This window comes from Xyrauchen texanus, chromosome 35 (assembly GCF_025860055.1).
Source record: "Xyrauchen texanus isolate HMW12.3.18 chromosome 35, RBS_HiC_50CHRs, whole genome shotgun sequence".
NCBI classification, from domain to species: domain Eukaryota; kingdom Metazoa; phylum Chordata; class Actinopteri; order Cypriniformes; family Catostomidae; genus Xyrauchen; species Xyrauchen texanus.
In genome coordinates this window covers 11,731,947-11,746,475 of record NC_068310.1, presented here as the reverse complement: position 1 = coordinate 11,746,475, position 14,529 = coordinate 11,731,947, and the positions used below count along the sequence as shown (strand labels likewise).

At 38.9% G+C, this 14,529-nt stretch overlaps 1 protein-coding gene and 1 pseudogene across 1 annotated transcript; one reads left to right on the top strand and one right to left on the bottom strand.

Moving 5' to 3' along the window:
- The first annotated feature begins 3,401 nt into the window (after nt 1–3,401).
- Nucleotides 3,402–7,684, top strand: LOC127628537 (HAUS augmin-like complex subunit 8; annotated as a pseudogene).
- Nucleotides 7,685–10,673: 2,989 nt separating this feature from the next.
- LOC127629006 (lens fiber major intrinsic protein-like) lies at nt 10,674–13,907 on the bottom strand. The gene is made up of 4 exons (XM_052106013.1): nt 13,102–13,907; nt 12,567–12,731; nt 12,114–12,194; nt 10,674–12,024 (listed from the first exon to the last, which is right to left on the bottom strand). The coding sequence occupies exons 1-4, from the start codon at nt 13,459–13,461 to the stop codon at nt 11,845–11,847; spliced, it is 786 nt and encodes a 261-aa protein (XP_051961973.1). The 5' UTR covers nt 13,462–13,907; the 3' UTR covers nt 10,674–11,844.
- Nucleotides 13,908–14,529: the final 622 nt, after the last annotated feature.

Genomic DNA, 14,529 nt, shown 5'->3' with positions numbered 1-14,529 from the left:
CATTCAATGAGACTCCATCATAAGGTGCACTAGAATCGAAGACCACACGGATCTTGCTTGGCTTCTTCGGATGATAAACACCAAACAATGGCAGATACCAGCATTCTTGGTCTTTCTTGAGTGGGGGAGCAATTTCTGCATGTCCTTTAGAGAACATGTTCTCCATAAACTCAAGAAAATGAGCTTTCATTTGAGGACGTTTGTCCAAAGTATGATGAAGTGAGGAAAGACGGCTGTAAGCATACTTTCTGTTATTTGGAAGCCTTCTTCTGGGAACCTGAAATGGCAAAGGAGCCACCCAGCCATTGGATTCATCTTGGTAGAACTCTTTGTCCATTATGCATAGAAACCTGTCATCGTCCACTGACAGTGCAAGCTTGTGATCTCTGGATGTACGAACAAAGATCGATTGGCCTAGCTTCTCGCTTGCACATGTTGCTAAAGCACTTACACTTTTTGATGCAAGATGAGCTTGAAACTGAAATTTTGTGCCATACTGCTCTTTTACATGGAACTGACTTTCACAAGGCCAGAGTAAACTGGGGCGACCACTTTCAAGTATGGAGGTCTTAAAAACATCTACGAGCAGGTCGATGAGCACCTCCAAGACATACGTCTCCTATAACTACCCATCCAAGATCTAACTTTTGAGCAAATAAAAAAATCGGTTGACGGACCTTGTGGACCCTAATGAGGTCCCTACCAAGGAGGAGAAGGATGTTAGCATCTGGGTCTAGGGACGGTATTTTATGAGCAATATCCCTCAGGTGACTGAAATGACGTGCTGCATCTGGGGAAGGAATTTCAGAACGAATGTTAGGAATCTGATTGCACTCTAGCAGTGTAGGAAGATGAAGGCTTACACTCTTATCCAATGATTCCACAATGTAGCCACTTGCTCTCCTTCCTGTTGTCTCTTTTAATCCAGCACATGTCTTAAGTGAATACGGAAAAGAAGATCCTTTGATTTGAAACTCTTCAAAGAATTCTGTTCTTGCTAATGAGCGGTTGCTCTGTTCATCAAGAATTGCATACATTCTTCTGGATTCGGTTTTGTTACCGACAGGATAGACATTAACCAAACAAATCTTGGAACATGCTCTGGCACTCTTTCCAGCTCCACACACTTCAGTACACTTTGAGGTTACCTCTTGGTTGGTAAATTCATCTTCCTCTTCATCTTCTAAGACAGGAGAGATGGTTTTCCTCCAAGGTGCTGGACCAGGATGTAGAGCTGACACATGACGATCACTATCACATTCAGTGCAATGGATTTCAGCTTTGCAGTTTTTTGCCATGTGATCTACAGAAGAGCAGCACCTGAAGCATACTGAATGTTCTTTAAGAAACTGTTTGCGATCCTCCAGACTTTTTGCTCTAAAGCCTCTGCATCTTATTAGTGGATGAGGCTTATCATGAATGAGACAATATCGTTGAGGATCAACAATCTGTATCCTGTCTGTAGCATCTCTTGTTTCAGACATGTTAACTTGGGTTTTATGAACAGCTATAGAAGCTTGCCTGAATTTATCTGATCTTTCTCTTTTTTCTTGTAGTGGCACTGAAGGAAAAATGGCAAAGCTGGGATCTGTTCTTGTTCTTTATTCTGAACGAATAAAGTCAGCAAACACAGAAAATGGTGGGAAGGCCACATAATGTTCTCTCTTGTACTTCGATCCATACGATATCCATTTTTCTTGGATACCATAAGGAAGTTTTACTACAATCGGGCTCACACCATGAGCAGTGTCAAGGTAAGACAACCCAGGAAGATAGCCATCCAGCTTGGCTGCCTCTAGCTCTGCAAGCAGGTCTCCAAGATCACGCAGCCTATAGAGATCTTTACCTGATATTTTAGGGAAGCTTTCCAATTTGGAGAAGAGAGCCCTTTCAATTGTCTCTGCTGAACCATACATTTCCTCTAGCCTCTCCCAAGCCATTTGTAGACCTTCAAAGGGGTGCCTAATATTAACTGATTTTATTCTTCGTACATGTTCAGATGATTCTCTTCCGAGATATTTGATGAGCAAATCCATCTCTTCCTCTGGCTTAAGGTCAAGGTCTGCAATGGTACTTTTAAAAGATGATCGCCAAGCCCAATAATTCACAGGTTTATCATCAAAAGAATTCAGTCCAAAAGTTACCAACTGACTGCGTGCAATGTATTTGGCCAGGCTGTAAGTGTCTGACATACGCTCAGGACTACATTGTAAATTACGGCTAGAAGCTTGCTGTCTTGCATAGTCTGCAGTGCGTTGGAAACTGATCTCTTTGGAAAACTCTGATGCTGATACATGGTCTACTTCTGTGAAGGCTGCTGCTAGAATCTCTGCTTCTGCTATGGCCGCATCTCTCTCTTTCTCTTCCTGCAGTGCCTCTAGTATTGCTTGAAGTCGGGCTTGTTCCACTTTAATCTCAATTTCTTCCTTTGCATGAGCCGCTCTTGCTTTGGCTGCCTCTGCTCTTGCACGAGCTTTCGTGATGGCTAAACTGGCCGTAGAACTTCTTGATGAGATAGAAAATTGAGAACTTGAGCAAGCATCATCATTTTCTTTGTGCATGCGATGGCGCAGTGATGATTTAGATTCTCTTGAAGACATGATCTTTGTGCAGGCTTACAAACAGAGATATTCTTTTATCTCTCTGATAGATGCAGTTGTTAGACAGGGAATCCATCCATCTTTCCAATTCGCTGCTTATCTTTTCACTGTCACTGGCCTCACTGTTTTAATTAATCCAGCTATCCAGTCGCTAAACACTTCCACAGTAAACTCCACGAAGGTGCAATTTATGTAGTTTAATCATGAAAAGTGTGAAACTACAAAGAAGAGAAAATACACAAGCATGAATTTCACAAATTAGAGAAATCATCAAAATGAGCACACTCAAACACACAAGGCAAATAACCAACAACAATACAGTTGTAAACAGCATTAATACTTTGTAAACCTGAGTAGAAAAAAGTAACAAACATGCTGAATTAAATGCTACATTACATAGCACAACAATAAAAGTACACATAATGCTCACTAAACAAAATCAAACAGTCACTTACAGATACTGCATTGCAAAGGGCTTTGATAGGCAAGATGAAGCTGGATGTCGGCAACCACATGGAGCACCTTGCACAACTCAAGCACAGAAGAAATATGGCCTACTTCCTCTTTTAAACAGGAAGCCATAGGAAAACTAAGGAAAACACAAAAATAAGTATCAAAATAAAAGTCCTTGTTTAAACCGAAGTATAAAGTCCAGCACGATTACATTTATTTATTTATTTATTTATTATTTTTGCAGGTTTGGGCCTCCATAAAAGCACGTCAAGCACAGAGGAAGAAAACAACCGCAAAAATTCTCATATTAATTGTGGAGGGGCTCAAATCATAAATTTGTAAACAAACATGGCATTCAAAAAGCTTACAGCTGTGCGGAAAGTAGATAAAACATCTTTAGGGTACTCAAAGAAGTAAGAATATAGCTAGTGTTAATCTTTTAGTTAAACTTCAGTTCTTTTCTTTAATTAGTTTGTTCAGTGTTGTCAACCTAAACGCAGTGTTTTCAATTCAGTGTCTTTGAATGCATATCGTCCATTTCTATTTGCCATAGATAAAGCACCACACTCTTGTATTTATCGCGTGTGCATACTGGTTTTGTGGCATATGTTGAATCAACTGATGTGTTAATGTTTCTGCATTGTGGCTGAGTCTTCTGTAATTCAGGAGAGAACAATAAACTTGTACATTTTACTTCGTTTAACATTAAACAAGATGGAAATGATGGGTGTTTGTGTGAGTAAGATAAACATGGCAAGGTAAAATGCAATTATCAATTAAAATAGATAAGGCAAATAAAAGACTTGTATTCATTTCATAAGTTAAACTCGTTTAGATGATCACAATAAGATTCCTCAAGTAGTTAATGATGTCTACCTGTTTAAGATTCAGTTTCAAAGTACATTGGTATTAAAAGGGCCTCCTTTTTTTCTTAGTTCTACCACCGACAATGAAGTCAACAGTGGGAATGACAGCAGTGCAAGGAGGAAAACCAAAAGTGAGCGCATGTAATCATGACTAATGACCTCCGTTTATTCACTGCTGGAATTTATCCTAAAGCTTTCATTTATTTATTTTTTTAGCCTCTGGCACAATTGTGAAGTCCCGGAACATGCAAACTGAACCGAAGGTCCATGCAAAGGTAACTGGCTGCATTATAATGGGACTAGATTGTAAGTTATGTGTTCATAGTGATGTTACTGGACTTCTGTGTTGCTGTCTCTTCTTAGTAATTTCATTATAATACTCAACAGGGTTGATGTTTCAATTTGTGTTGTCTATAGAATGGTGTGCCGCAGCACTCAACGCTGGTGCCACCCAGACCTTCCTCACCCAGAGTCAGCAGCACACAGAAGCTTAGAGAAGGCATACAGTCAAGACGTACACTGAGCACACTGGCAGATGTTATCTTTACCTGTGAGTGTGTGGCCATGTTGTTATACCTCCATTTCAGCAGTTTTGTCGGACTAGATCGGTGTTCTCAGTAATGGATATTTTTCAGCCGTTTATAGATTTCGATTACTTTTGCCTTCATATAGTGCTTATTTAAAGGCATAGCAATGGTTTATGGCCCTTGCAGAGCACGTTCCACTTTTTCCACTTCAGCAAGGTCATTTGGTTGTTACAGTCTTTTGTAATACCCAACTAATCTGAAGAATGTGGCATTAAGCACACAATGTCTTCCAACAGTGATGACCAGCATTGTAGAATCCTTAAAGTTGGGGCAAAATATCATCATGCAGTCGACTGTGTTGGATGGCCACTGCATATATCCAGATTTTAAAGTATCCATCATCAAATGTTTGTTTCTCATGTAGTCTTGGACATTATGGCTTTTTTCACCAGAACTACTAGTATAACAGGTCAGTATATTTCAGATAAATTTATGCTGCCAAGCACAGGGGACTCCAAAACTTATGAAATGAACCTGGCAATGGAAACCTTATTGTTGGCCTTCCTCACTGCTAAGGTCTCACGTTACAGCTTTTATCTACTTGTCTACCAACGTGTTGGCAGTAATTAGAAGTCCTTCATTTAGTTGTGCTTTTTTATGTTATTTAGATTGAGCATAATACTCAGAAATTGAGAGAGGTGGCAGAGAAGAATATTCTGACTGTTATGGAGAAGGAGTGGCAGTTGCGCGCACAAGTGAATCGCAAGACACGACAGTATATGCTTCTGGAAAAGCAGAAACAAATCAACAATTTACTTGATTTACAGGTAATCTTTACATATTTGACTATGTATTTATTTTTAAATCAACATCTTAACATGTCTCGTATTTGAGTTCCCTTTAAAAAAAAATTTAGATTGAGGCTTTAGGACCTGTTGCTGCCGCAGCAAACAAGTTTTCAGAAGAGTATGAGTCTTTTGCCACAGCACATGCTGCCTGTGAAGAATGTGCACATTGGAGAAGACATGGGGCAGTTCTTGGGTGTGTTTGTTCTTTGTACAAAACCTGAAAAATGGAAGCATTTCAGTTGCATGCTCTCATTGAATTGACCATATGTATTTTAGAGACTTGATTTTTCCCTCATGCAGCTCCTTGCACTCTGCAGAGTGGCACAAATTTGAAAAGGAATTTGAAGTATTTTTCCCACTTTAAGTTTTACACCTAAAGAAATTAACAGTGCTTGTTCTGACAAATGTTTAAAATGATGCACACTCTCATTACAAACAAGCTAGCCATTTCAGATGTAGAAAAGTCAGTTTTACTCTGTGGCTGCCACATTGAATTATGACTAGCCATGTCTTTCAATAGATTAAGTTAATAAATACAAACACTCTGCTCCTGCACTTCCAGGTTCTTTTGGCAAAAGTGAAAAGAACTGCTGGAAATGTGTACTATGCTCAAATATTGTGATGCTTCTAAAGTTATGCCTTTGCCTTTATTTTGACTGCAGTGTAAGTAACTTGTTCAATTGAAACCTGATGTTATTGTCAAAATGTCAAATATGGCACACGTGCGTCATGCTGACGTCTATGTGATGTATGTGTTAACATTGTTTGCTCATCTGCTATGCGTCTAAGATATTTCTCTCTCTGATGTAAAAGATACATTCAGCTGATATCTGTGGGATTTGTTTTTTTATTTAAAAATTTATGTAGGTGTTTAGCAGATGAAACACTTCACACCGTCAGCAATTTGATTCTCGATTCACAGTAATGTACTTTTGAACCAGTTTTTTTTTATTTTATTTTTTTTTTGGTCTTGCACAGACAAAGCAGTTGGATATCTTAATCTGAGTGAGCGTGTCTTGCAACAGTATACGCAGGAAATTTCCACCGACTGTGAGGCATCAGCGGAGTGTCTTGGAGAGATGAAGAATGCAGCACATGAGATCAGCCAGCAGTTGACAAAGTAGGAGCGCATCTGTATAGATAAGTGGTCTGGAACCTTTTTTCACGAAGGAGCCAATTTTAAATTTTTGGTTGATTTTTGTATTTTTTCGAAAGAGCCATACCACAATCTAATAATTTAGTATTACTATTTCTTTTTTTTTTTCTATAAAATGTTTATATTGCCCATAGACTACTCAAATACAAATGTGCAAAAATTCATAGGTAACATGTTGCAATATGAACTGAGTACACGTGTTCGTGCGTGTCTCCATAAAATTCATTTTACAATTGTTCATGAAAAATGTAACTTTGTTTGAGTGTTTGTTATAATTGCATTTAAAATATCGCGACATCCAAGTATATGTGAACCCCCAAGGTAAGTGAATTATTCTTTTTTTGTCTTTTTTTTTTTTAATGTAATTTATTGGAACACGAAAAACTTATTAGACATTTCTAAATTCAAATTGCACTTTAAACTAAACAAAAAATCAATTAAGATAATGAAGTGATATAAGATTTTTATTATATTACCACCTCCCCAAATCCCAAAATTTACCATTTCCAACGACCCCAGTTGCCATCACGCAAGTATCAGTATGCGGCAATGGGTGCAAATAAAGACAATTCTAAATGTAAATATTATTATAATAATCATAATAATAAATAAGCCTATTAAATTCCTTTGTGTTCCCAAAAAATGCTGCCAAATGTGTTTTTAACGAATGTGTTTGTATTGTGTTTTGGTAATCCAGTTAATGCTGCCTAAAAAGAAAATGGAACAAAAAAATGTAGGGTCAAGGTGAATGTATCTTGTATTACTTTGATTTAATCTCTTTCGTCTTTTTTTCTTTAATTCAAAGATACCTGTATATATTACTGAACCTGCAGAGTCACATTCACAATGTGTAAGAGTGAACTGCTCCGTGGAAATAAAGCGAAACTCCCGAGATGATCGGAGATCATTTGCAGCATTCTCATAGACTATATTATTCTTGCAAACAGTTTTCAGTTAAATGAAACTGAGAAAAAGGAGTGATAACACTTTATATGCGCTTGCTCATGAGACAGTGTTCCGTTCCACGCCTCTGAACAAACAGCGAATCAGACATGATCATTGATTTGCTTTTCTTTTGTCTGTTCTTAAAAATATAATAAAGTATTGCTTCAAGCGCATGTCTTTTTGACTAACAGCGGAGAAAGTTCTAGTCCAGCAATCACTGGAGGAATACCAGATGGGATGGGACACAGCATGGACTCTCTTTGATCTTCCATGTCACGATACAAATTGAAGAATTATATTGTTGTCTTACATCAAGTAATTATATCTTGTTTGACATTGATTGGAACTGTAGGTATCTTGTGTATCCAGACAGTATTCAGATTGAGATCAGTGATGGTGTGGATTTAAAAATAAATAATAGTGGCAAATTAATTCACAACGGTCTTAGAAAATGCATGTAAATAACTATTATAGATGAGAGTTAGTATTTTGTACTGGATTTATTATTAACAAGGTTATGGAGTTATGTGCATATACACTCACCTAAAGGATTATTAGGAACACCTGTTCAATTTGTCATTAATGCAATTATCTAATCAACCAATCACATGGCAGTTGCTTCAATGCATTTAGGGGTGTGGTCCTGGTCAAGACAATCTCCTGAACTCCAAACTGAATGTCAGAATGGGAAAGAAAGGTGATTTAAGCAATTTTGAGCGTGGCATGGTTGTTGGTGCCAGACGGGCCGGTCTGAGTATTTCACAATCTGCTCAGTTACTGGGATTTTCACGCACAACCATTTCTAGGGTTTACAAAGAATGGTGTGAAAAGGAAAAACATCCAGTATGCGGCAGTCCTGTGGGCTGAAAATGCCTTGTTGATGCTAGAGGTCAGAGGAGAATGGGCCAACTGATTCAAGCTGATAGAAGAGCAACTTTGCCTAAAATAACCACTCGTTACAACCGAGGTATGCAGCAAAGCATTTGTGAAGCCACAACACGCACAACCTTGAGGCGGATGGGCTACAACAGCAGAAGACCCCACCGGGTACCACTCATCTCCACTACAAATAGGAAAAAGAGGCTACAATTTGCAAGAGCTCACCAAAATTGGACAGTTGAAGACTGGAAAAATGTTGCCTGGTCTGATGAGTCTCGATTTCTGTTGAGACATTCAGATGGTAGAGTCAGAATTTGGCATAAACAGAATGAGAACATGGATCCATCATGCCTTGTTACCACTGTGCAGGCTGGTGGTGGTGGTGTAATGGTGTGGGGGATGTTTTCTTGGCACACTTTAGGCCCCTTAGTGCCAATTGGGCATCGTTTAAATTCCACGGCCTACCTGAGCATTGTTTCTGACCATGTCCACCCCTTTATGGCCACCATATACCCATCCTCTGATGGCTACTTCCAGCAGTATTATGCACCATGTCACAAAGCTCGAATCATTTCAAATTGGTTTCTTGAACATGACAATGAGTTCACTGTACTAAAATGGCCCCCACAGTCACCAGATCTCAACCCAAAGATGCTCTATTGGGATGTGGTGGAACGGGAGCTTCGTGCCCTGGATGTGCATCCCACAAATCTCCATCAACTGCAAGATGCTATCCTATCAATATGGGCCAACATTTCTAAAGAATGCTTTCAGCACCTTGTTGAATCAATGCCATGTAGAATTAAGGCAGTTCTGAAGGCGAAAGGAGGTCAGACACAGTATTAGTATGGTGTTCCTAATAATCCTTTAGGTGAGTGTACATTAAGCATTACATGTCGATTTAGTCATGTCCTCAGGTAAGGTGGATGTGTTGCATAACTGTGATGCACTGAGAGCAATCTCTCTAAAACAATGCACTTAATTTCTGAACTCCAAAATAAGTAAGCGGTCGTATTTCCGGTGAGTGTGAGAGTTCTATTGGCATTAGCCCCAAGGTAAATAACCAGAGGAGAAATAACCCCAGAATGTAGTGGTGTGGGCTTATTATGTGTCACGCAACCACAGGATGTAGAGCAGAATTATGTTCATGTTGGATGATTTTCTGAAGGTGATGGTTTTTAATCCATGCTGAATGCGAGGTTGACATGTCTATGGACTATACCAGTGATTCGAAAATTTACATGGATAAGAAAGGAGAGAATTTTGTGTTCATTATTTTGCTGAGGTGAAACGAGTTGCTGTAAAAGCCATAAAAGTTAGCCTGTGCGTGCTGTGTGAAGCTGCTTGTCTTTTGTTCCAGTTGTTTGAGGACTGTCAGTTTCGGCACTTTGCACTCATTTATTCACATTTTCAATAGTACCAGTGTGTAATGAAACTGCCTTTTACAACCGCAAAGTGTAGTCAATTTAATATTATAATGACATATTATATCTTGACATATATTACCAGCCTGAAATATAAAGCAGCATATTTAAATATTTTTGTACCGCTAAAATAACTGGACTGACTTACACCGGAAGTGGTTCACACACCAGTTTGTAAATGGCCTTGCACAAATTTCATAAAATAAGGTCCAGCCTTTAATGCACGTGCATTACCTTGCCTGAGAAACACAATTTTTTTAGTGTTATTTGAGCAACAGAAGTATAAATTATAATAGAACTCTAAAAGAGATTTCTGTTTTTATATTGTCTGGCTGTACATGCATGACTGGAAACAACGGCCCCAAGGAATGCATTTGTAACATTGACTACCACAGAAAATACTTTGATTTAATAAAAGAAAAAAATCACGATTACAGTAAGGCACTTCCAATGGAAGTGAATGGGGCCCAGCGAGTAAAATAAAAAACAATAAAATACCCTGTTTAAAAAATGTAGCCACAAGATGTAAACGTTATACATGATTTCAGTGTGATAACTTTACACAGATAAGGCTGGCAAGATATTTTATCTTACTAAATTAATTTTAATACATAAATTTACATCTTGTGGCTGTGCTTTTGAAATGATGTTTTTTATTTTATTTTATTTTTTATTTTTTATTTTTTTTTGTGGTAATAAACATTATGCCACAAATGCTGTTGTTTGAGCAACAAGGATTGATTCTCTCCTCCTCCCAGAGTATTCGGAATTGGTACATCCTTCATGATGGCAGACTTTGATCGGTTTCCAGGTCACGGGCTCGAAGATGTAGGAGCGACGATACGAGGATGCACAATTTAGGAAATGAGAAGCTTCTTTGAGAATGAACATTGAGTGGGTTGCAACGTAAAGCATTTTCGCCTTGATAGAGCATTTATTGAACCTGGAAGTACAGCGACTGAGACACAACCCCCCCCCAATTAATTTGCATTCAAATATTATACGTATTACTATTCTTTTTTTTTAATTTTATTTAATTTTTTTGCCCAGTCATGGAAGTTGTCCTCAAATAAAATGCAATGAATTGCAACACAGACATTGTAAACTTGAAGTAATTGTAAAGACTGGTGGTTAAGACTAGCTGTCTTTAAAACCGATCAGTCCACGGGTGGATTTTGTGTATGTCAAAGAATGGAATATAATTGCAAACAGTTTGGGGTGTTTTCAATTCCCGTAAAAAAAAAAAAAAAAACATCAGTATATACAAACAGGTGAGCTGTAATGATAAAACCTAAAATAAATGCTCAGTCAACAAACACAACACACTCCCAAAAACACTTGGTCATTCACAAACTAACGCACATGTACATACCAGAGCATGTCCTCCTGAAGACCTTCACACACGCAAAAAGACGCACTCACTTGCACACCCACATGGACTCTTACACAGAAATAAAAAGTGAAAACCCCTGGTTAAGTTGCATGCGTGTGCGTCTTCTGTTGTAGATAACAAAACGTAAAATGTGTAATCAGATGAAAAGTGAAAAGCATGCCTAAATGAACTGTTCTAGCCCCTCACAATCAACCTCAACCACAATCAAAACCCTGACCATATCCCACCTGGACCACTGCCACAGCACCGCCCTGTGCCCTGCATTTCAACAACATATCAGCATATAGAAACAAACCTAGAATATTACACAGAATATCAAGAATGTAACTGATTTTCCCTTAATGTCCTTTTTAAATGGATAGTTCAGCCCAAAATGAAAATTCTGTCTTCATTCACTCACCCACTGTTCATGTTGTTACTAACCAGTATTACTTTATTAGGCAGAATGTTAGCCGCCAATGTAATGAAAGTGAATTCATTACAACGTCACCTTTGGTGTTCCATGAAAAAGTCATACGAAACAAGAACAACATAAGGTCAGTAAATTGATGACAGAATTTTCATTTATAAACTATCCCCTGATTTTATTGTCAGTAGTTTAGTAGATATTTTCCCTTGTTGGTGAGTCACACCCACCCAGATTTTATTTAATGTAACATGTTTTTTTCTAGTATGTTTTATATCCGTTGGTTGGGGAGGTGAGATGGTCCAGTGAGGTAGAGGCAGATTTCGGTCCACAGGTTCTTTGCAGGTTTATAGTGTTTGAGTCTTGAGCTCAAAGGGATCGCCACGAGTCTCTTGCTGGTTCTCAGGAGGTCGGCTGCCCTTGAGTGTGGCTAGTCGTTCAGAGAGACCCCGCATACGGGGGAACAGCATGAAATCATACAGGACTGCACCCATAGCACCACCAATCATGGGCCCCACCCAGTACACCTGTCACAGAACATGGAGAAAGCCAAAGGTAAAGAAATATTACGATCGATTATTTCTTTCATGACTGAATCCTGATTTGTGTTCCTTACCCAATGGTTGATGAAATTCCTTATGATAACAGCAGGAGCGAAAGACCTGGCAGGGTTCATACCTGCTCCAGTGTAGTACATCTGGTTAAAAGAGATATTTAAAAGGATGTTTCATCCAAAAACTAATGACCTATTTTCCATGGAGCACAAAAAGTGTAAGTCACCATTCAAATTCTTAAAAAAAAATGTCATACCATGAAAGTGAATTGTAAACAAGGCTGTCATTCTCTAACAAACTGCCTTTTGTTTTCCACAGTAAAAAAAAAAAAAAAAAAATAATATATATATATATATATATATATATATATATGTTTGGAATGATGAGGGTGAGGTTTAATCTTTGGATCTGCGTGTACTATATGTAAAGTTTTCTGTCTATTTTTGGTGTACTGCACATTTTAAAATTCTTCAAACTTTTAATAGTAATACTAAAAAATTTCTCATCTTTCTCACCCCCATTAGATGGCCCATGGTGACGGAAAAGCCAATGGACAGAGCGGCAGAACCCATGCGTCCATTTCTTCGCTCATCTGTGACAGCAAAGACGCAGACCACCAGTTGCATGGTGAGGAACACCTCCACTGTGGTTGCCATGCCCAGACTCATTCCTGGCTGCAGCTGTAGGATAACACATAGACAGGTATAAAGAAAGTCTTAAAACACTGCAGCACCCCTTTCCATTAGGGCACATTAATGCAGCACTATGACTGTTCTAGGTTATGTGAGCTGAGCACTATATATAAGGATTTGCATCTCATTCATTAAATAGACTTTTCACATATCTAGATTTTTAACACTTTTGCTAAAAAAGTCAAACTCATAGTGTGTTTTGATATTTTGACATGCAAAGAATTGCATTTTACTGTAATTAATCCATTGATGTAAGAATACCTAAGTTTTGTCTACATTCATTTAAATTATGTAACACTTTTAAAGTCACGTCAATTTAAATGAGCAATATTATCTTCTTGGGGCTATCTAAACTTACCGTGTTGAGTGCGAATGTGCCTCTCATGTTGTTGGGTGTAACTCCATAGAGGGTTGCGGCTCCTGCCAGTGCCCCCAGGCACTGAGCGCAAATGTAGAAGAAAGCACGGAACAGAGACATCTGAGAGCCAATTAAGTAAGCGAAGGTGACGGCCGGATTGATGTGTCCTCCGCTGATGTGGCCAATGGATTGGATCAGTGTGGCCGCAGCAAAACCGAAGCAGAGGGCAGTGTGGAAGATGTGGTACGGTCCGGTGGTCCAGCGAAGCGCTGCGCCCATCCCGAAGAAAACGAAGAACATGGTGCCGAAAAATTCGGCAAACACCGCCCGCCAAAACATTACAGAGCGGAACTCCCACATAATGATTTATGAGATCCAATTGAGATTTATGAAAATTGGAGGAGCTTTTGAGTCAAAATGGCTAAAGGAAGTTCTTTTGAGCTTATTGTTTTAAAACTTAAATCCTGTTTGACTTTAGCTAGTTGAGTTGAAGCTGCCACAAAAAATAAACAAAAAATCCACCTAGCAGAGCTAGCCGTCAGCTGAGGCTGTGGGGAAACCCGTAAGTAAACGGTTGCACATGTAGCCGTGCACAGGTCTTCTCTGCCAGTGTTGTTTCTCTTTTGTCAGCACAACACCAAGAATGCTAAGGAAACATGAAGTGATGTGGTTGTGTGTGTGCATGCAAGAAAATTGAAGGTTTTGTCAGAAATACCTGGACATTGATGCTAAAGGCTAAATCTACAGGGCTAATTCTAGCAAAAAGACACAGGAGAGGTTACAGAGCATATCCTGACCACACCATGTAGACCTGGTCTGATGGACCACAAAGGGGCCATTGGAGGTATTTATAATGGCCTCGGGGCCCAGCGTGATGACATAATCCTCCAGAGAGGCAAAATCTAAAGGGGGTATCCCATATCAACCACACTGCACTCACTTCTCTCTACATTAAATTCAAAGAGAGTGAGATTAAGATGAACACAATGGCTCATTGGAAAGATATATTTCTTGTCGAGGGGTAAGGAAAACGTTTATTTTAGCTGTCCTATGGGAACACTGACAGCCCAGACGAGCATTAAACTGTTAAAGAAAATGAAATGTCTCATTCAAGTTTGCTTTGAAAGAGGGTTTTAGGTATAGATGCAAAAGATGTTTAAAATCAGGTAACTTTAGCTTTGTCATTGATATTAAAAGCTTATACACCTAAAGTGGATTTATTTTTCCAGGTTAGACAGGGGAGTTAGTGCTGAATTGACTTTACACGCAGGCATAGAAAACACACACCCGCAAATATCCGCGGAATAATGTCACGCATCTGCACACATACAATGTACCTCCATCCCTGTGGCCTCCATCCCTTAGGAGAGAGATATGACTGAATAGTGTTAAGATACATGCATCAAAATTCCTGACCACAGGAAACCC

Excerpts from the sequence above, each read along its gene's own strand:
- LOC127629006 (XM_052106013.1), bottom strand. The coding sequence starts at position 13,461 with ATGTGGGAGTTCCGCTCTGTAATGTTTTGGCGGGCGGTGTTTGCCGAA. Across the intron at positions 12,732-13,101 it reads GCACATTCGCACTCAACACG|CTGCAGCCAGGAATGAGTCT; the intron begins GTAAGTTTAGAT and ends GTTATCCTACAG. Across the intron at positions 12,195-12,566 it reads CCATGGGCCATCTAATGGGG|ATGTACTACACTGGAGCAGG; the intron begins GTGAGAAAGATG and ends TCTTTTAACCAG.